The sequence below is a fragment of the Martes martes genome, assembly GCF_963455335.1.
Source record: "Martes martes genome assembly, chromosome: 14".
Taxonomy (NCBI): domain Eukaryota; kingdom Metazoa; phylum Chordata; class Mammalia; order Carnivora; family Mustelidae; genus Martes; species Martes martes.
In genome coordinates, this window is record NC_137902.1 from 83,221,516 (window position 1) to 83,243,963 (window position 22,448).

General features: G+C 48.2%; 1 protein-coding gene across 1 annotated transcript in view; it reads right to left on the reverse strand.

The window, feature by feature from the left end:
• Window positions 1-22,448, reverse strand: part of SIPA1L2 (signal induced proliferation associated 1 like 2) — a gene marked incomplete at its 5' end in the record, with an annotated part of 105,459 nt that overhangs the window by 72,818 nt on the left and 10,193 nt on the right. Inside the window, 4 exons of the mRNA XM_080823479.1 lie at window positions 1,266-1,369; window positions 6,024-6,198; window positions 12,513-12,701; window positions 14,417-14,550. Of these exons, the coding sequence (XP_080679605.1) occupies window positions 1,266-1,369; window positions 6,024-6,198; window positions 12,513-12,701; window positions 14,417-14,550 (602 nt within the window). The remainder of the gene's footprint in view (window positions 1-1,265; window positions 1,370-6,023; window positions 6,199-12,512; window positions 12,702-14,416; window positions 14,551-22,448) is intronic.

Consider the following 22,448-nt stretch of genomic DNA (forward strand, 5'->3'; position numbering starts at 1 on the left):
TCATGATCTCAGTGTCCAGGGATAGTCCTGCATCGGGCTCCCTGCTCAGTGCGGACCCTGCTCGTCCCTCTGCCCCTCCCCCACCGCTCGTGTGTGCAAACACACACACACGCTCTCTCTCTCTCAAATAAATAAAAATCTTTAAAAAAAAGAAAAAAAACCCACACAGATATGTGATCAAAAGGTAGATTTTCTGACTGTAGGGGGAAGAAATCTGATTATTAGAAAACACTGCAGACCATTCAGGCAGGACAAGGGACAGAGCTTAAGCATCAGATAAACGGTCAGAAAACCCAGCTGGCAAGGAGGAGGGAAAAGGAAAGAGGTGCTGTCGCTACTGTGAGGAGCTGGGCTCATCCGGTTGGAGGGTCACAGGCGGTTCTCATAATTCGTGACGGCAGCAGGGTAAGTGGTTTCTTTGCCAGAGGTGTGTTATGACCACCTTCGTAAATTGCATGAGCACTCAAAAAAAGAGAGAAGAAAAATACTCCGTTGTGATTAAGCTTCACTCATTCAACAAGTTCTTCTTTTTTAAAAGAATTTGTTTACGTGAGACAGAGAGAGAGGGGACACGAGTGGGCAGAGGGAGAAGCAGACTCCTTGCTGAGCGCGGAGCCTGACACGGGGCTCGATCCCAGGATCCTGAGATCACGACCTGAGCTGAAGGCAGACGCCCAACCAAGTGAGCCACCCACGTGCCCTTCATTCAACAAATTCTTACCAAGCAACTTCTAGGCAGTCCCTGGTGTGCTAATGTATTTTTACAGCCAAAGAGTGCAGTTAAATGACGTCAGAGCTAAAGTTCCTAGACATGGAAACAAACTTTGTTTCAACTCCTGATTTAACCCAAATACAATCGACTCACTGAAACTGAATCATGCCACGAATAAGTTATAAGATCCGTTCTTACAGTATTTTCTATAAATAAGTCACCCACCTGCACTCAGAAACCTGAGCTCAGCCTACCTCGCTGGCTTATTTATAATGAACACAGTGGACATCGGTTTCCATTAAGATTTTGCCTAGCAAGCAAAAGGTGCGTGGGGAAGAGTTTCCGAGTTTTATAAAGAAAAACTGCAATACAACTATGCAGAAATACTCCCTTTTAAAGGCCAACTACTTCCAAATGATGAAAAAGAGTCCAAAATTATTCACGCCACTGAAGAAAAAAAAGAAGAAAATCCCAATGATGCTTTGCCAATTCTAAGGGCACGAAGCCCATCGGCGGGCTGAGCTCCGATCTGGAGGGTGGAGGGAGGACTCACCTGCTGTCTGTTGTTGGGCATGTAGGGCAGCATGGTGGACACGTGGAACATGACTTCATAGTCTTTGTATGTGGTGTAGAGGGAGTGAGTTCCTGTAGAATCAGCTGAAAGCAGAGGCGGGGGACAAAAACAAGTGAGGCAACTGCAGAAGTTAGCAACGTGATCCTCGCAAGGTTGTTCTTCCGAAGGCAATTCATTAGCCAACGACAGACCACCCCACTATCGGCCACCGGTGTGTCTTGGTGCCACTCTGCTCTCTCGCTGTGCAGTCTTCCAGCCACTTTCCAACCCACATCTGTGGCCTGAATGCTCCGGTGTCTCCTCATCTGCTCTCTCCCCCTGTGCCTCCCCCTGCCCTTCCCTCAACATGCTCGCTTTTGCCATACTGACTTCGAGGACCTGCCATGGATGGGACGGAGCACGGGTGAGCAGAGGAGGCCAGAAGCCAGAGGTACAGCTGGGGGCAGGTGTGGGTGCCCTTATTTGAAGGGTATGAGCTAACCAGCAGCTCTCCTTGCCCCGTTCTTGTGTGCGTGTTTACAGTTAACTCCGAGGAGATTCTCGGGCACCCGATCTTCCAGAACTCAACAACACGGAACAGGACTGACTTAATATGGAAATGAGAACAAATAACGTTCAAGACTTCTTTCCCTGAACGATGTAATTAATTTTCTTCTCTTTGCAGCAGGCAATGCAATGGTGCAGTCAGATGATTAAGAATGAAGGTGATCTCTTACTGTATATTATGTGCTGACACATGTTTAAAACTATGACATCTGAACCCCTCTCAATCACACAGCTATTCACCTTCTGAAAAGCAAAATGATTCTTTGCAAATTCAAAATCCATCTGTATTATCAACAGATTACCCGAGACTGAGAGTTTCAGGCACCTGAACCAACACTGTGATTATAAAACACTTACATGATAATCTTAGGGTGGAATTTTGAACCACTTTGCATATGGATAAATAAAGGCAAAAAGATGCATAGAAAGTAGGATGTGAGCAGAATTCAGGACTGCCTTTCTCCGGCTTTGACCCACATATAAGTTTGTCTACTTTTTAACAAGAAACAATCTGGTCATTTTAAAACCAAATTTAAAACCAAATTCATTCCATTGTGTTTGTTGGGGAAACTCTAAGTAATCATCTTGGGTTTACTTTTTTTTTTTTTTAAGATTTTATTTATGTGATAGAGAGAGAGATCACAAGTAGGCAGAGAGGCAGGCAGAGAGAGGGGGAAGCAGGCTCCCTGCTGAGCAGAGAGCCCGATGCAGGGCTGGATCCCAGGACCCTGAGATCATGACCTGAGCTGAAGGCAGAGGCTTAACCCACTGAGCCACCCAGGTGCCCTAAGTTTTTTTTTTTTTTCCTAAGTAAGTTCTATACCCAGCATGGAGCCCAGTGTGGGGCTTGAACTCTCGACCCTGAGATCAAGACCTGAGCTGAGCTCAAGAGTTGGATGCTTCACTGACTGAGCCACCCGGATGCCCCTCATTTTTAAATCTAAATATTTTAATTTTACTTTAAAAACATTACAACATTTAGCCTTCATGGGCCTTTATTATTTTCCTTATGAATCCTACAATTTTTCTTTTGAATATTCATTCTGAATCAGAAACGGTCCTGAAAATTTTCTAGAAAGAAAATCCAACATGCAGTTTTGCAGATTCTGAAAAGGTATTCATAGCAGACAATTTAATAAAAAAGGGAAGTACTTAAAATGTTTACATGCAGATATTAACAAATCAACCTGCAGATGGTAAGAGAGGATATTCATCCGATAAGCTGTATATTAACCAGTGCCCAAACAAAGCAATTATCTCTTTTAACTATGTATTAAGTACATATTTCTTATTTTTTGAAGGGCTTCTTGGAAAGTAATGGTCTATTTCAAATGTCTCGGATGGAGACAGAGAGTGTGGCTTTGGAAGGGAATAATGATCATCTTCTTTCACAAAGAACTGACTCGTTAATAACAACATGAAGGTCAGGGGCTGAAATGACCCAGCACATTCAGCAGTTCTCGTCCCAACAGCCTGCTATTGGCCGGTTAGAATTCAGTGAGAGAAATCCTTATAGACAGCTAATAGGGTAGTCAACAGGTTTCAGCTTCGGGAAATTGCAGTGAAAGAAGAAAGATGCATTTTGGGGAGAAACACCTTTTTTTTTTCCCCTAAAAATTTATTTATTTGAGAGAGAGAGAGAGAGCACAGAGGAAGAGTGAGAGGGAGAAGCAAACTCCCTGCTGAGCAGAGCTCGATGATGCGGGACTCGATCCCAGGACCCTAAAATTATGACCTGAGCCAAAGGCAGACGCTGAACCGACTGAGCCACCCAGGCGCTGCTGTAGAGAGAAAACACTTTAAAAATAATACGGTCCTAATTTGTCTATCCCAACCCGTACTACAAGATGGGTTTCTGAAATTAAATATTCTGAACGTTTTCATCTCAAATGTCAATATGGTAATGGAGAAGTTGAACTGACAGACTTGTTCAAGGGTCTGCTGCAAATATTTCTATGGGCAAAGAGACTCAGGCCATCACGGAAGTCCCCAGTTCTGTCACCTCTGCACGCAGACCCGAGAGGGGCTGTGTTTGGCCTGGGGTCTGTAAGTCCTCTCTGGTGAGCCATCCAGTGGTCTTAGTGCTTCCTGACTTCCTCTGTTCTGGCTTCATTTCACTTTGTATCTAAGACAGAAAGAACCCATTTTCAAGCCAGAAGAGACATCCCAGACACTGTACATTTTCCCTAGGGCTCAGATTCGACCAAGGTCCGGTGGGAGGACGGAGTAAGAACTACCATACCACTGTCCTGAATTTAAGAAGGACGATTGTGTGTGTGTGTGTGTGTGTGTGTGTGTGTTCTAGTAAAGACATAATTTGGGGCACCTGGGTGGCTCAGTGGGTTAAGCCTCTGCCTTCGGCTCAGGTCATGATCTCAGGTTTCTGGGACCGAGTCCCACATCGGGTTCTCTGCTCAGCGGGGAGCCTGCTTCCCCCTCTCTCGCTACCCCCCTCTCTGCCTACTTGTGATTTCTCTCTCTCTCTGTCAATAAATAGATAAAATCTTAAAAAAAAAAAAAGACATAATTTCATTTGAGCATTTCATGAAACAGAATTCTCGGAACCCTCCCATCTACTACAGCGGTGTCTCAGACGTCTCGCAGACCACCTCGCCTTGCTCATAAAAACAACTCAGATTTGTTGATGATGAGAATCAAGGTGTCGAAATCCCGTCCTCAGGTTATCATTTCCTTGAGCGAAGGGGCTTAGTATGGCATTTGTAATGGATCAGAGACATGTATCTCCCGGGTCATAAAAATTCAAAGCTGATGGCAATGCTCCCACGTAGGGCAGTACTTATATTATCTGTGTTGCAGTGTTACGGAACGTACAGATCGCAAGTTCTTACGTTTCCTCAATCCACCCCACCGCAGACAGACGACAGGCACGCATAATAATGACTCCGTGCCAGCAGTGGTGTTCGGGAAGGCTGTCCCTAAGGGCGGCATGCCCACACCCCCAAGGGAGCTTGCAAAGAAAAAGGAAGAAACATCAGAAAAGGTCTCATATGTGGATACCTAGAGTGGGGGTCACAAGTTATTCCCTAATCTTTACAGCTCCGAGGCAAGAGGAACATACACCCAATATAAGAGTCAAGATTCCAACCCTGGCGTGTGTGTAGGACACGCAGGGGCCCACCTATGAGGTGACACTGTCTCCAGATCTGATGAGCTGTGTTCGAACTGTAACCTTCACAAAGAGATTAAAAAGAAACCCAGATCTGATTGACAGGCACAGAAAGACCGGGCCCCACCCTGATGTAGGCAAGTGTGGATGAGGGTCCCAAGTTGAAGGACGCCAGGGATATGGAGCCACGGGCCCTCAGATGGCCTCACACAGACGCTCTCATGGGCAAGAAGTTCACACTTCACCACCCCGGCTGGGAGTGGGCCACCTGCCTTCCCACTTCCTCCAACTGTAGGATCTATCCGCTCCCCTTTGATTAGAAGAGGACACAGATGACTGCTTGATAATAGGAGTATTTCCCAAAATACACAGAGTTACTCTGCCCGGAATGTTTCAGATACTGATAGCTATGAGATCTAACAGCACGAAGACAAAGATAAAATATTTAGACTTAATGAGGACCAGAAGGGATAGGATTCTCCAAATAAAGATACGACGGAAATCCGCACATCACGGGGGCGTGCTGAGCCTGTGTTTTAAATCCGGACTTTAGAGCAAGTGTGTGCCCCGCTCAAGGGGGCCTGGGTAAGGTCACGGGCAAACAGCCAGCCACTGTCTCCACTCCCCAGTTAACACCGTGAAACCAGAAATGAACAGAACGAGGCAGAGACCGTGGTGTGAGCGAAGGCGCTAATATTCTGTCTTTTAGAAACGAATGCAGTCTCGTCCTTGGTACATCGGCACACGGGTGTGAGAGCAGAGGTGAGGCCAAGAGGAAGAAGGGGATATTAAAAGATTCTTCACGAAACACTGGGGAATCTCTCCGCTGGCGTTACAGAAAAGGAACTGACCTTTTGAGCTTCTGTGAAACACACACCTCTTGAGAAATGTGCTGCCTTTGCTCACCTGAGGAAATTTCAACTCGATCCCAAGTGAGCCTGGCGAGGCTGCTGCCGGGGTCAAGAACGGGGTGGGGGAGGGGAGGTGCTCGCTCACTCAGATTTATGTGGTGTGCCTACCTTTAGAGAATTAAACTTGCATGCATGCACAAATACGAAGCTTACTTTTATTGTCCAGCTGAGCTCGGTATTTGGTAAATCCTTTCAGCCGGACTCGCTGGCCCAGAAGATCAAGGAATTCTTCAAAAGCTAGTCCCGCCGTCTCATTGTTATACATCTCCTCCTCTGTGCTCTGGCCTGCTTTGCAATAAAGGATCCCGATCTTGTGCTGAAAGCTCAGCTGAAATGGGGGAGAAATAGAATTACTTGGCAAAGAGTATCAGACAAGCTAGCTTCCAGTAAAATTAAAACAGTATGCATGCCTGGACAATTACCATAAGCAAATGAGCAAAAGAGGAAGCGACTGTCATTGCGCGAAATGTTACAGATAACTAACAAACCCAGAAACCCCCATATACGGTGGGGGACATGGCAGAAACCCTAAGAAACAAAATGGATAGCCATGCCGCGTAGGATCCATCAGGTTTCCAGGACGGACAGACAGCCTTGGCTATCTACTTAAAAATACAGCCATGGAAGTTCGTAATCTTACACCTTCCGTGCGGTATAGACAGTCCTCTTCCAAGTCAGAAGGAAAAACAAAGCCACAAACTTTTAAGTTTTTCCCTCTCTAGTTCCTGACGCTTTTGCTGTTGTTCTTCGAACATTCGCGAAAATATGAAAGACGGTAACGAACAAACAAATCGAACGAAGGTCCGGTAGGGGAGGAACCCCCGGGGGAACTGGGATCTGTGTGTAACACGGAACGACGTTTCGTGTCCATGAAAGTGACTTTGGCTATAAAATTACAGTCGTTTCTGTATTTCTGACAGTCCTGCAAAGAAACCATCTGCTAAACACACAACAGACCATAAAGAATTTTAAGAGCCGCTGAAGAGCTCCTGCCGTAATTCTAACTCACAATCAATCTCTTATCGCGCTGGAAGTCACCGGGCTGCTTTCTCCCAGGGCCGGGGAGACACTGGATCCAGCTGTGCAGCTTTCCTCCTGTTTCCAAAGAGAAACTACTTCTCCCTCCTGGAATCAGGGCACTTAATCTCACCACCAGCAATCCGAGCCCCCAAAAACTGACAGATCATCAGACATCACCGATCTCCTAAAGGCATCAATCCATAACACTGTTTGCTTTCATTATCAAGCCATAAAATCGAGCCTTTAATCAGAATTCATAGCTGACTACCAACAAAATAAGGCAGAACAATGTTCATGTCCCTCGAGCGGCAGAGCGACGAGAGCTGTCTTATCTGCGTTACCTAATGACAACGTACGATCCGAGAAAGGGAGGAAGCCACCTGCCCGGGCCATCCAGGCCCACTGGAGGAAGCATTTTGGTAAACGTTAGGATACATCTACAGTCGAACAGAAAGCCAGCTACCCCTGCATTCTGAACGTCATCAACCTGGACCAAGTGTTATTGGGGGTTGGTGGGAGGATATGGGGAAGCATCATCTGTTCGCAACCTGACTGCATGAGCTCTGATGGCGACGGACCCCACAGTGTGGCGGACAGCGCACAGGCCTGGGCTCCTGTCAGACCCTACGACCTTCAGCTGCACGGTGAAGACAATGATTCATGCCCCAAGTGTGGGGACAGCTGCTGTCGCGAACTACCTGATAGCTAGTATGATGAATTCTATTGAACTAGTTCTTTGGGAGGGTTAAGTAGAGAAACTCTTCCATTCGTCCAGAGACTGAGGAAAAAAACGTGTCTGATGAACTCGACTCTCCAAATAAATGAGAAACCCAATTTACTGCAATGAGACCATCATCTAGAAAAAATATGGAGTGTAATAAAAGTGCCCAATATTACTTCATTATAAACACTCATTGTTCCGGAGTGACTCAGAAGACATTTCAGGATGTTAAAGCCACTCGGGAAACAGAGGACTAGCAATTATCCCCGCAGATGTGGGTGATCTCAGTAACTGTCGGGATCCATACTGATCCTCTAACGCGGCCTTCCCATCGCAGATATCAGGTTAGCTCGGTGACTCCTCGGCCGTTAGAAGAGGATTTCAACTGTCTCCCGCCTTTCAGCCCGCGCCGAAATGAGGGCCCTCCGGAGAGGCCGTGGACTGGTTGGCGGTGGCACACGTAAGCTCAGCGTCCCACGGGCCCGCATGCCCGCGCAGCCTGGCACCCACCACCTTGCCTGCACCCACAGACTGCCACGCTGTCATCCACGTCCCTGGAGCGCCATCCAGCCCGCCTGCCCTCTCCTCCTCCACCTGCTGCTCACGCCAGGGCTCCTGTCAGCGCCCCACGCGTCAATGCCATCTGGCCACCGAGTCCGCCAACGCCCCCTGGCCGCTTCTGCAGCCTGCCCTGGTCTGCCCTGGTATCTCCAGCGGGAGCACCCTTTCTCTTTCCACATCCACGCCTATGGGAAGAGGCCTGCAGCAAAGCTATATGGAGCTGCACAGTTTGGGCCAATATGGCATCCTGCCCATTAAGCAGAGCGCTCACCGGATAGGCACAAATTCTCTGTGTGATTCCTGAGCTTTCTGGACTTGACATTCCTAGTGGACTCTTGTTCAGGCAAAGGCCAAACACCCAGAGAACTGGACTCCCCCAGGCCTACTTTGCTTCCTGTGGTGCTGTCCACTCTACACCCTTCTTGCCAGCCATCGGACAAAGCAGCCGGAGTTAGACCGCGAGTGTGGACAGGATCTGTGTTCCCTCCAAAAGGCCCCCAGGCCCATGAAAATTAGGGGATGTGGCTCCAACAGATTTCAAAGCCCCTACGTGTTCATGACAGCCATCAGAGCGCTGCTGCAGTGACAATGTCCTGTGGCAGGTGCACGGCATGTCGTGAGCATCACACACGTTTACTGGGAGGAGACCACAAAACGGAACGATCTCTAGGGTCTCAGAGCTAGCAACTGGGGTTTGCTTGCTACGATGGCTGCCATTCCGCTAAAACTAACAGAATGAAACACTGGGAAGAGAATTCTCTGACTTGATTCTCTTACAAACCTCATGAAAACAACTAGAACCTAATATCAACCATTACTCCTCCTGCACTGTATCACAAAGCTAGAAGCACACCCCACAGTTAACTGGGGCACAAAACAAAGGGGAGACCCCAGCTCCCAAGTACTAAAACTCCCAATTCTCTCAGAACAGGGTTTGTCTCCAAGCCCTCCAGACCTCAGGCCACCCCCTGATCGCTTACCCTTCCCCCTGACCTTGGGTTAACTGCTCTGAACCACAGCCAGTCCCACAGTCCTGGGGGAGTTGGCCAGGTTCTTGGGCATCAGCACTGTCAGAAACCAGAAATACCCACTTGTTGAAATTGCAAACTGCATCAGTGCTGAGAGCTGGACATACAGACAGGCCGTTCAGACAGAAAACCCAACACACCAGGTCTCTTTGGCTTCCTGGGATCGGATGACAACTGACTGATCCATTCCCAAGGGCAGAAGCCTTATACTCATCAACAAGGAAATTTAAATTTAAGTGACGGTGACAAAAACAACAAAGCCCCAGAAATGCCTTGCAAATAAACCGGAGTGTGCAGGGAGGCCCTTCCTTCTAGTGCTTTCTCTGGACTCGGTCTGTTCCTGGTAAGCACACAGTCTTGTTTACTTAGATCATCTCTTCAGACCTGCGTGACTTCACCCAAAGCAAGCCTGGTATGCAAGCAGACGTATTTACCCAGGGGGAGGGGGGATAAGAGGAAAGCGGGCCTGAGAACAAATTAATCACTCTGCCAAAGACGCCATGATATTCTCAGAGCGAGTGGCCACAATTTATCTGATTTTTTTAAATGTCAACCTAAATAATGGTATAAAGTTATTTATGCTATAAATTAGGAGAGTCTTTAAAAACAGGAAAAAGGGTATTTTTGAGAGGTTGAGAGGCGAATTTTTATAGATAAAGTAACAAAAGTTTCAGAGTCTCACTTAATAATGACTTCCCTTGTCATTCTCCACGGAAGGGAGTCTTTCTGCTCAAAACTTAAAGAATGGGATGCATGGACTTAGAGAACGAACTAAAAGAATGGGACGCGTGATCTGAGTATCTAATGAAGCCCTTGCTACGAACCTACGTCCCGGACAGCAGATGTACTCAGTGACCAGGTTGGACCCGGGCAGCTACAGACCCCAAGGAAGCAGCACATGAAAATATATCCTTGCAGTATTTTTTTCTTCCCCAAGATTAAAACCCCCTAGGAACAGTACACGAAAACTGGCCCAGCCCATTCCTGTGCAGATTTGCTAGTAAGAAGCTGAAAGAAAAGAGCACTATCTGAAACGCAGTCTTAAACACTCTTAAAGCTTAGTGGCAACTTTTAAGGATCCTTTAAAAATGAGCATGTTTAAAAAAGAAAAAAAAGAAAAAAAAAAGCCACCCCATTTCTCTTCGGGACGAAGATAAACGGTATCTCTTCCTCATGTCATAGGGGAGTCAGACACCATCAGGAGGTATGGGGACGTGACAAGGCCACGCGGCACACCACCAGGAAAGCAGACCAGAGTCGAACAAACACACCTGCCAAAGAAAAGCCACACGAAATTCAACTAGAGTAAACGATGCACCGGTTCGCTTAAAAGCAGCACCCGATTTTCAAAGCATTGACTTTGACATCAGACTGTAAAAAAATGTGTTCATTTAAAAGCATTTAAACTCTTGATTTAAAAAAAATATATATATATATATATATTGCCTGGCATAGCTTCTGGGCCTATTCTGCTCACTGGACATCCCAAGTCCTTGCTTCGTTTCGGGAGGGGACAGTCAGTGGTCGCTGCTGTGCTATCTCTGGGGCCCTGAGGGCGTTGGGGTGCAGACCTGCGGACCAGGGGCCATCTGTGGGATTTTCCACAGCAGCCTGAGGGGACCAGCTACCTCAGCCACCACGCCAAACAGCAAGTCCAGCCATAGATTTTAGAGGGGAACGATACATTCTAGCAACATGAAGGGACACAGAACTACCACATTCTCCCGTGACTAGAAATAGAAAAATAAGCATGACCATAAGATAGGAAAATAAGTGTGGTTCTTTTCCTCAAGACTGTTTGCTCCTAGAGTAACTGGACCAACACCAACACGTCCTTCCTACCCTCCCTGATAGCGGGTTTCTCCTCGCCCACTTCGCGGACATCTCGCACATTTACCTTACCAGTCACGACCATGATCCAGCTGTCCTGGGTACCACACAGTCTTACAGGTCAACTGCTCTAGGGGAGAGCTCTGGTTAGTATGTCAGCCTTCCTTCTTGAGACAGACAGATCGCAGGACTATTCCCTCTGAGTGTCAGGGTGCCCTCTTCCTTTGGCTAATCACGCAGCGTTAATGTCTTAGACAAATTACTACTTCATCACTTTGAGAACTCTGCCATCCGAGTATCAAAAACCATCAATCTACCACACTGGTGTTACTAGGTCAACCTCCTATTCTCCCTAAAACAGGCAAAGGAAACTTCCTTAGAAAATTCTGGAAAGATACATGAATAGTGTCTTTTTGGGTTTTTTAAAAGCAGACATTTAACAGCAAATTTGCTCATTTGAAGTAAGTTGCATACACTGGGGTGCCTCCCTCTTAGGTTCCCGCTATGAGTTATCTCGTATCTGACTCTTAAAAGACCTCTTTCCACCGTTTGGGCCACCGTCCCTATCCTGTCCAACATTACTTCTCTCCTGGACGATGTCAACCGTCCATGACTGTACTCCAGGCTATCATCAGCCTTTATCCTCACCAGGCTGTCTCATTCCCTTCCAGCAGGATAATCTTTCTAGAATACAGCTCTGATTGTGTCTTGTCCTACCAAAAAGCTTCAATGGCCTTCTACTTGCCTCCTGAATCATGTGCAAACTGAGCCTAGCTTTTAAGCTCTTATATTATAGGCTGTAGCTCAACATACTTTCTTTTTTTCCAACTACAACTTCCCTAGATGTGCCCTTGTCTTATAAAGAAACTCATCATAGTTCCCAAAGCAGTCAACTGCTCCCATCCCCCTCCTGGAATTCGACCCAAGTCCCAGCTACAAGGCCACCTTCTTCAGGAGCTGTGCCATCAGACGTCACTTCTTCTTTTCCCAAAGCACTCACTGCACTTAAACCTCCTCACGATCCACTGCCACACTCTGCCCTGCAGAGGTCTTTGTGCTCTTGGTCTTACTGTTTCTCCGGGGCGAGGGACGACTTCTTAGCCTCAGTCTCCCCAGTGCACGCTATCCATTTCCCACCTGTTAGCATCAGTGCCTCAAATATAGTGAGGCAAGGACAAATGTTAGTTTAGGAAAGGCCCAATGTGAGTTTTTTAAACCCTGGGAAAAAATACCACTGATCTCTAATAATCATGAATGAGATGGGCTCTTTCACCAAAACCTTGGTAAAAACAACACAGGTCACAACTCAGCAGGAGGGGTACTACACTAGATAGCCTTCGTGTTTCCTAGGAGCAGTCAGAGAAAAAAAAAGTGCATTAAAAATAAACAATCCCCAAAGAAAGATGGATGGGAAAAGTCCGAAATGTTTTCAAACACAGACACATACTCGGACCCAAACCGAGACGCCCGCATTGTACACACCCCTTGTTCATCCAGCTTGAGCAGCTGCTCCGAGACCTTGGGTGAATTCGAAGCCTGTCTCAGGCACTGGATGCTCAGCTCCGGGATGACGTACTCCAGAACCTCTTTGAGAGGTAGCCCCCGAGCGGTCCCATGCCTGGCAGTAGAAGGTATGGCATCTTCTAGAATTGCTCCTCGCAGGGTTGTTAGCTGTGGGGGGGGGGGGTGGGTGGGGGGGTGGAGAACAGAAGATTCCAGAACATCACAGAAGAGTTCTTGTTTACTCCTGGTTACTTCCTGAAAGCTAAATTTTTTAGTTGTCTTCCAGAGGGGGAAAGGTCAGTCTCTTTTCTGAGTGGGCAAAAGTGACTACAGCTCTCCACGGTTGGACGCAAAATCAACACTCCGAGAGCCTTTAAACAACAAAAGGGCCCGGGGCTCAGGGATAAGCGGGGAGGGGTTGAGATAGTCAGGGAGTGTGCCTGGAGAATGAGGGGAGCCTGGGGCGTGATGGTCCTGCGGCGCCGGGAGCCAACCAGAACGTGACCCCGAGGAGAGGCTGGAGACCCCCGGGCTGGGCCTGGATCCCCGCACCCCGCTCCCTGCATCTTCCTCCCTTCCTTCTTTTTTCCTGTTGCCCTGTGTTCTACACCAACTTCTGTCCTTTCCTTTCTCTTCTCCTACTTCACTTTCCACCGCTGACGGGTCCTGCAGCTGGGTGGGGATATCCAGTAACACCCATGGGCAGGGGGATTCAGGCCTCAAAAGATCATTTACTACCGAATTTCATCTCGTGAGTGCGATACGTCCTCAAACGCGTGATGAAGGCACGCGAGCGCCACTCTGACGCTGGCTCCGGAGAGGAAACCGCAGCGCTGCAAATCAGGGGACCCAGCTCTGACCCCCCCACCCCGACTCTGGGAAGAGAACCGTTAGCAGATAAGAGAGTCAGGGTAAGGGCCGTGGCAACGATGTGTGCCGTGCGCAACAAGTTCGAGAACACCACCGCCAGGCAGAGTCCTGTGCAATGAGGAGAACGCTCTTTCATCAGCCACACCGGCTGACGCGGGAGCCACAGGCTCTGTGTGGTTACTGGGCACTTGACACGTGACCAGCAGGCCTGAGGAACTGTATTTTGAATTTCATTTAATTACTTCAAATAGTCCCATGTGGCTAGCGGCCACTAAATTGGACAGCCCAGGCCTATAACTTACAGACGTCACTACAAGTCAGGAGCTCTATCTCCCACGTATCCAGCATAGAGCCCCATCACGGGAGCACCTGGCCAGCCACGCCGCGGGACACAGGCTCACGCACACACAGGGGGCGAGCGAAGAGCTCCCTTTCCTCTCTCTGATCTGGAAGGAGCCAACCAAAACAGGCGTGCCGGAATGCTTGCCAAATACGCCCCCCGCCCCATCATTACAACAGGTCAAGAGTATAAAACCCGAAACGCGGGCCTTCTTTGTAATCGGCATCTCTACCTATATTGTTCCGTTTGTACAACAATCCCAGTTTTTACTCCAACCAAGGCAAGAGAGGCACTAAGCTGGGACCTCGAAATAATGTGGTGTGCACAGACAGCTGGCCACGCTCCCCCCACTGCGGACCACCTGATTTCCTGCTTTAGACCTCACAGCTGTTTGTCAGCTCCAACGTGAATGGGCCAGTTCATACGTGTCCTCTCTGAGCCCCCAGACCTTCTGGTCTTACCATTTTATCCTTTCACGTAAGGGGGAAGTAAAATCATTGTCCCTTAACATCTGTGACAGGGTTTCAAATTTTTACTGGGAATAAAATATTGTAGGTTCTTTCAATGATCTTAAATGCTGTAGTCATTAATATTATACCTTCTCTGAAACAAGCTAGTGCGGTAACATCAGAAGCCTCAGCCCAGGACAGCAAGGACACAAGGCAGCCATTACCTCACTTGTCCTGAAGGCCACCCGATAGTTGAACTGGGACCCCTCTTTCTCCTTGGCGTCTTCGACCTTCTCCCTCCGGATGCTGACAGCCACCGGGCCGAGGTTTTCATCTATTCCAAAGTAGTTCTGGTGCTCTGTAACAGGAGACAGTGGTGGCATCAAAAGAAAGGAACAAAGGACCGGATGGGTGTCTTTTGGGGTCTGTGTCCCATCTCTGAAAAAAATACCACGTGGGTCTGGGTACACAATTCCCCAACTGTGTTTGGTCAAAGTGTTTTGTTTCCAAATCGGATGTACTTGTACATCTCATCTTCTGTTACTCTCATTCTGCTCATCCGTAGCTCATGAGCGGTAAGAGTTCTCCTGCCCATGCCCCCCACCCCCGGCCCTACTTGCCCCTGCACCCCCCCATCACTAAAGAGCATCCCCGGAAAGAGTGTGCTGCCATTCCCAAAAACTGTCAAGAGAAAAACCTAGCTCCTTGAAGACTGTTACCAAATGGCTCCCCTCCAGCTGGGAAGGTCACCTTCTCTGACCAAATGTGGGCACTTGGACGAGCCAGGTAAAGCTCACTCCTTCATCACGACGTCACTAATGTACCTAGCCGTCTAACGCAAAAGTTTACAACAGACAGAAAAGGTCATCAGTTGCTGAGGTCTAACTGTATCTACTGATTCTGTAACTTGGTTTACTCTGTTCTCAGCTAATCATGAATTTCATATTAAATCACTGGCGCTTGCAGGGCTCCAACCCACGCACTCTCACTGCAGGAACAGATTTTGGGGGCCCTCTCATCCACCTAGCACAGGAATCCCCGAGCACACGGCTCTAAGGGATGGTCAGGAGTCTCATTACACATTCAACAACACGTGCCAGACACCGTTTCGCAGCGGGGTCACGATCCAGGACAAATTCCCATTCATGAAGCTAATACGCGAGCCTGAACTCTGCCAATGACAGGAATCTCACTACTTTGTGAGCAATCGCTTCTGGACTGTGGGACCAAAAGCTCCTCTGTCTGCTGAAAGAAGTCAAGACGCTCTCCTCCAACCAAACTTTTTAAGTGTCGTCTTCTGAAAGGACCCAGACTTAACACTCAGATGTGCCGTGAACGCACACGAAATAGGGGGGGTCAATGACCCCAGTGCTTATTCATGCAGCTTACCTATTTTTAGCAGCCCCTTCGTATCAACGATCCACGCGGAGCAGGTGGGAAATGCAACCTCCCAAGGGGCATTCGTTTATTTCTTAATGAACTGTTACCGGGTCAGGTCCCGAAGGTATATACTCATAAAAATGACCTTTTTTCACCCTCTATGCAGAACCAGACTCATCCCCTTTGACTGTCACCTTAAAAGGTCTGGGCCCATCCTTCCCAACTCTTCATTTTTAGTTAAAAAGAAATAAAACGAATCCGATATTTATAAGCTTGAAGAAAACTTGCGGGCATTGTGCTTTGGTTATGCTAATATTTTCTGCCACGTTAATTCTGGCCACATTATTCCTTCCTCTGGAAGGAATAAGAAACGTTAACAGAAAGAAGAAATCGGGGTGAAAACAGGATCCGCCATCGGCCAGGACAAACATTACCCAAAGTCAATGGTAGCTATTCGCTAGATCTCAAAAAGCCATTTACTCCTTTTCTTCTTTACTTTCCAATCATTTACTTCTTTACCTCTTGTGACCAAACGAGATTGATACTGTCATTACTTCTCTTTACAGTTGAGGCTACAAGCAGTAGGTGCACTATTTTAGGGGCTGATGGGTGAGGGACTGACTGACTATAGTCCTGAGCTTATAGGGTAGGAAACAAGCCTTTGTTTTGGATGGGCACCTCGTCCCCTGGGTAAATTACATGCTAATTAACAGCCAGGTTAACTGTTACAGACAAAAACGACGCGAGTGAAACCAAGCACACATCGTAAAAACGTAGCGGGTTGAGGAAAGCTGGCCCAGAAGCAGTTATTTGGATTTTAATCAACAGTTTTAAAAATATTCAATGAAAACAGAGACTGAAAGTTAGTTGTCTACTTCAGACTATACTAGGCAGATTATCATTTTATTAAAGTTGGTGTTAGTGACTATTAGACCTACGGCATTATAGTAGATCCTTTGGAAAATGCATCTTGAAACTTAAATCAGTTTAGAATTTCCTTAGTTACAGTCTGTCCTGACAAGAATTTTCCTCTTTATCTCTTTTCTCCTAAGGCAGATGCGTTAAGAAAAACATTCAGCAAGTGCACAAAAGCACAACGGGACTTCCTCAGGCAAAAGCTTCCTCCTCAGACCCCATTTCGACAAGTTACCTGCAATAATGCTGAATCGATTCTCTGGCAGGCGTCTGATGAATCCTACTGACATGAATGCAAGAGCCTCGAATTATTTTAGGGAGGAAAACAGTGACCAAGTCAACAAAACGCTTTCTTGCGGTGAAACCGAGAGTCCAGATTCAGGGCATCGACTCGCTAACTTGAACACGTGACGACTAAAAATCCTACAGTGGGTGCTCTCCCCACATCAGCACGTGCTGCAGGCTCAGCAGACCGGGGGCAGCTGGGGCTGGTCACGGGGGAACACACGGGAATTTTCCGGGCTGAGGGAGCTACCCCGCATCTTGACGGTGCTAGTGGTTACACACCGTGTTCATCTGTCAGAACTCTTAGCACTTCACACTTTTTAAAGGGGGAATTTCACTATGGGTGAAGTGTACCTTCATTTTTTAAAAAATTGGGGAAGGAGAGGTCAACGAGAGGAAGACCCAGTGGGCCTGGCAAGTAGACGGGTCTCTGGCAAGACAGGGGTCATGAGCGCTGCTCCCAGCCCCGTGGGCCATCCCTCCACCCCCGCTGCCCCTCGGTGAGGAGAATATCTGCCCCTCCACTACTGGTTCCCCCATTTCCTTATCCGACCTCCACCCCACACTCTGGCTCTGGCTTGGCAGGCCTGTCTGCTGCGTGGGGTACTGTCGGCTTCCGGGAGTGTCTTTTCCCAGTGAGCCGCCTCAGGGCTCTCCTTTGGGGTCTGCTTTGGGGCTGCCCCTCTGGCCTCCCCTCATAACCTGGATGTGTCCCAAGGCTCTGCCATCAGTCCATGGCTGTCCGTTCTGACTCCTATCTTCCAATCTGTCTGAACGCTTGTCTGTCTGTCCTTCTATGCACCCACCCATCTTCTCCTGGAGGTTCCTCAGTGACATCACCCCAAAATCTCTACAGACTCCTCTCCCATAACTCCCCTCACTCACACATTGGCCCCCACGGCCTGGCACGTCCCTCGCTCTTCTGAGCTTGACGTTCAAACGGATCCTTCTAGACTCCACACAAACATTGCTTCCACTGACACTATCCACCTCACCTATAGACGAGGCAGAGCCCTTCAACTTTTATATCCTCAGGGCCTGATCTGATAGGACCTAATAAATTATAAGGGCTTAACAAATTGTACTTGAGTTAAGGAACTCAAGTGGGCTCCCTGGGTACTGCCCAAAAGGAATAGTTTCCCTGAACCTCAACCGAGACCACCAAAATAAAAACAAGGAGGCAGCTCCTTGCACGCTGGCGAGTGGAGAAGGCAGTGTGCAATGTCCTGGGACCAGAAATGTAGCAGGTGCTGCCCCCATGAGAGGGCTGATATGGTTTCTTGAAATATTTACAAAACTGAGCACTGAAACACCTATTAGAACAGCCCTAGTGCTGCTGTAGCAACCTGCCCCAAGTTTGGGGATTCGGAACAACACTCATTTACGGTCTCACAGCTCCGGAGGTCAGAAGTCCACAGTCTGTGCCAATGGGCCACAATCAAGGTGGCGTCTGGACTGCACTTCTTCAGGAAGCCCTAGGGGCGATCCGCTCCCTTGCCTCTACCAGCTTCTAGGGCTGTACTCCTTGAGTTCCTTGGCTCACGGGGCCCCCTCTCCTCTCTTCAGACCCAGACCTAGATCCTGCTTCAGGGCCCACGAGGCATTCTTCCCTGTCGGGACTCCCCCTGTCTACGTACTACATGGGCACTTGGTTGCACCCAGAGAACCCAGCACGGTCCGCTCGTCCCAAGAGCCTCCACTCTATCACATCTGGAAGGCTGCATGTGCCTGATAAGGTAATACACACAGCTTCCAGGGATCGGAGCCTGGATATCTCTGGGGGCCCACACTCAGCCCCCCCCCACACACACACACTGCATGCGTCTGAATTCATTCACTCAAACGTCCAGCACGGGCTAGGTCTCGGCCATGTGCCGGACGCTGATACATAAGAGGGATACGACGTCGGGCAGGACACGGTGCCCGCCTCACAAAGTTTCAGTCCAGTGTGGCTCCCACTATCGGAAACAGACGCGAGTCGTGCATTCCAAGTTCCGTGGTAGGACTAAGCACGAAGTACCACAGAAACGCCACTAATATCCACTCCGGAACCAACAATCCAGAAGAAAAGCACTACAGACGCAGCCAAGCAAATGGCACAAGGCCCGTCTACTCTATTTTGACATGTTCATAGGACACAGTTTTTCAAAACCGTTCTCCTCCTCACTCTGCTCCACCTTCCCTCGCTCTTAATTCTGTTCCCATAAAATGTTTCCTTGAATTCTTTTACATGCAGAGTACTCTAACCCACAACCACAATGTGCCCCCTCCACGTACTCTAACCCACAACCACAATGTGCCCCCTCCACGTACTCTAACCTACAACCACAATGTGTCCCCTCCACGTACTCTAACCCACAACCACAATGTGTCCCCTCCACTTATTAAGGGTTGTACTCGGCTTTGGTGATGTTTTGTAGTTTTCTGTCATTCGTTCGTGTCTTTCTTTGAATTTAGTCCAAGGTCCTTGATATTTTAGGATAAATGAAATAGTATTTTTCAAAAATGTTCTATTTCTATTTGTATGTTTCTAGCATATGGATAATTTGGGTCGGAGATTGGATTATTTTCCTTTTAGTTTGACCAGGTTTGTGTGTGTGTGATTCCCCCCACCCCTTACATATTCTGAAGCTCTGATTTTGGTGCTCAGAACTGACCCTTTTATCATTATGAAATGCCTCTGTTCATCTACAGGGACCGATCTTGCTTTACCATCCGTTTTGCATTACACTAATCAGGCGGCGACTGTCGTGTCGGGGGAGCCCCAGCTATCAGGAGAGGCCTCTGGCTCTTGAGCCTGTCCACGGCTCCAGGGAAGGGTCTCCCATTCTCCTGTCGGGAGGCATTTAGCCCAGAGAAGGGCACGGGGTGGACTTCTCACTGGGTTGACTTTCACTTAATCCCTACTCTCTAGTGAAGTGCCCTAGTCCTGCCCTTAGCCATGCAGACATTCAATTTCTCAAGAATGAATCTTTAGTTTCCCCCCTGGGTAGGGGTGAGTAGTAAATGGACTACAAGGGAGAGAACAGAAAACCCAGCTTTTTAAACACATTGAACTGCTCCCCCGCACTCGCCCCCACTCCCAGCTCTTCCTCCGTGGTGCCTGGTTCTGCAGGGTGTGGAATGGCTTCCTGATGGCCTGTCCCTGCCAACACACACACACACACACACACACACACGTGCGCGTGCACACACACCCAGGGCTGGAGGGGTGCCATTTTCCCATCTGCGAAACTGGTCTGGCTCTTCCGTCGGCTTTGGCGTATCTTGCCTTCCGCTGCTTCTCTCTAGTTTCTTTTTTCCTTTGTGGCTTTATGCCCTTTGTTACTCCTTCGCTATCATTTTTAGTGGTGTTTTGGAAGAGGGAGCGATAACATGTGTCTCCAATTTGTCACGCTGAAGTAGGAGTCCCAAACTCATGTACTCTTAAATACCTACAATTCTAATAAGCCTGATTGCTGGTCTCTGAATCTGGGCTATGCTAACTTAGCAGCTGTTGAACCTTGGGTGAATTACATAACCCTTCTTAACCTCAGGGCCAGTTCCCTGTCCCCCCGACCCCCATATGTGCATCACACTTATCATCCTTAACCTCAGAGAGGCATTATAACTGAAGACGTGAATATTACCGACAATATTACCTACACCACAGACAAAAAAAGGACTGAACATAAAACAAACAGCACCATGGCGTGTTTTGACTTTGAGCCCGACAGTCCTACAAAGTTCCAGGGTCGGCCTGAACATGAGTCACACTTACAATCTCAAAATGTTGATCTCTACTCACCTAGAGGGGCTACATCCCATTCAAGGTAGTCATTTAAAGAATGCGGTGGCATAGATTTTACTGAATGATTTCTATCAGGAACTATCCTATTTTTTTTTGTTTTGTTTTATTTGATTTTGAATTGGGGACTCCAAAATTTGCATATTCCCTTATTCACGAAGATGGCAGGCACATTAGCCAAAGGACCTTTTATCTCTTTTCTGCCTCCCCGCACTCATTTTCCATTTTTCCTCCCCATTTTACACAGACACCCTCTTGGAATGCAAGCCGAGAGAGGACGTCCCTGCCACTTACAATCACCACGTGCTTTGGACATGCCAGCTCCAGGCCCCCCAGCTGTTCTCTAAGGGGTCTTTTCATGCTCTCCGTTAGCCAGGGAACAGAGCCGGCGACCTGGACGTGTCTTGAAAGAAATCACAGTCTTCTGCTTCACAGCACAGGAAGAACAGGGTAGACCTCAGAGTCTCCAGGAGGAAGCCAAGTCAACCCTCTCAAGTGACACCCTGTGCCCCGCCCCCTCCGGGTCCGCGCAGCACCCTCATCTGCCCCACGGGAGCCTTCCCAGCTGTGCGCAGAGGATAAGGAGCGAGTCCCCCTCACCCACGGGAGCCTGTCCTTATCCCAAGCACATGATTTCCATAAAACTGCTTTAAGAGTGCGTCAAATGAAATCCTTCCTTGGCAGAATGGAAGCCGGGGAAAGACTGGAAAAGCTGAATGAAAATCCACCTATTATGCAAATATAACAGGGCAAGATCAAAAAATTTTGGTTAACGAGATTGCAGAGTAGGAAGCGAGATTCGGGGCATTTATCTCTTGGAGGGTGCTTTGGCTAGTCAGTAAAGGAAAAAGAACTCTAACTCAGAAGAGCTAAAAAAAAAAAAGGTGGGGGGCGGTGGGGGCCACCTGTGACAGGGGCCCAAAGGCTGCTTCCGGGTGCCACAGTGTGTCTCGGAAGGAGCACTGGTCAGCTCGGTCACTAACCCTTCGACCAGGTGAGGACCCCAATGCTGTGGGGCCTCCCGAGGTCAGGTACATAAAAGCAGCACCCACAGCTCTCCGCCTTACAATTTCGCGGGGATTAGCCCTGCATGGTCCACGGCACTGCTAACACGTCCTCCAAAGCCGCGAGAGGCCGTGGATCCGGGCCCTGTAGCCCTTCGCTCAGTTAACTGTGCACAGCAGAAGCTTTCTTGCTCTTTTCCCACAAAACGGAGTTCAACATTTCTTCGTTCTTTCAACAGCAAGCTGATCACTTAACTGTTGGCTCACGGCCTACCTGGGTTACATCCGTGGCTTGCAGGGGCCTGTTGTCTATATGCCCACCTATGATGTATCTTCTCTTACCTTTCCCTGCAAACAACTATGTGTCTGCATTTTAGATTAGCTCCCCTGTTCAGAGCTCTCTGAGACTTCCAGAGAAAAAGTCAACAAGGGACGATGGACGGATGGAGGGAGGGAGGGAAGTGTGAACAGAACAATGGGGTCTGCTTGTGCAGATAATAGTATGAAGACTGATTAGATAACTTCAAGAACTCTCAAACTCCCTGCTCATGTATCAGGGATTAAATGACTGAATTTACCATGATGCAGAAAAGGATGCATTTTTGCTACATGAAGTCTCCTTTGATCAAAATGTAACCGAAGTATTAGCTAAGCTTGAAAACCTGAGGCATTACAGTGAAAATAACAAGACTTAATACACCTGACATAAATGAACTCCTTTTCTCCTCCCTACTTTCGAGGAGGTATCCCCATCTTCCAAAGAATATTCCTGAAGCTGAGAGGCTAGATGACTTGCACAGTCAGGGGTGACAGGGAGGAAACACACGCTAGGTAGGCTATTTCTAGGACTCACTCACGCAAAGGGGGAGAGTCATGGAAAGTTTG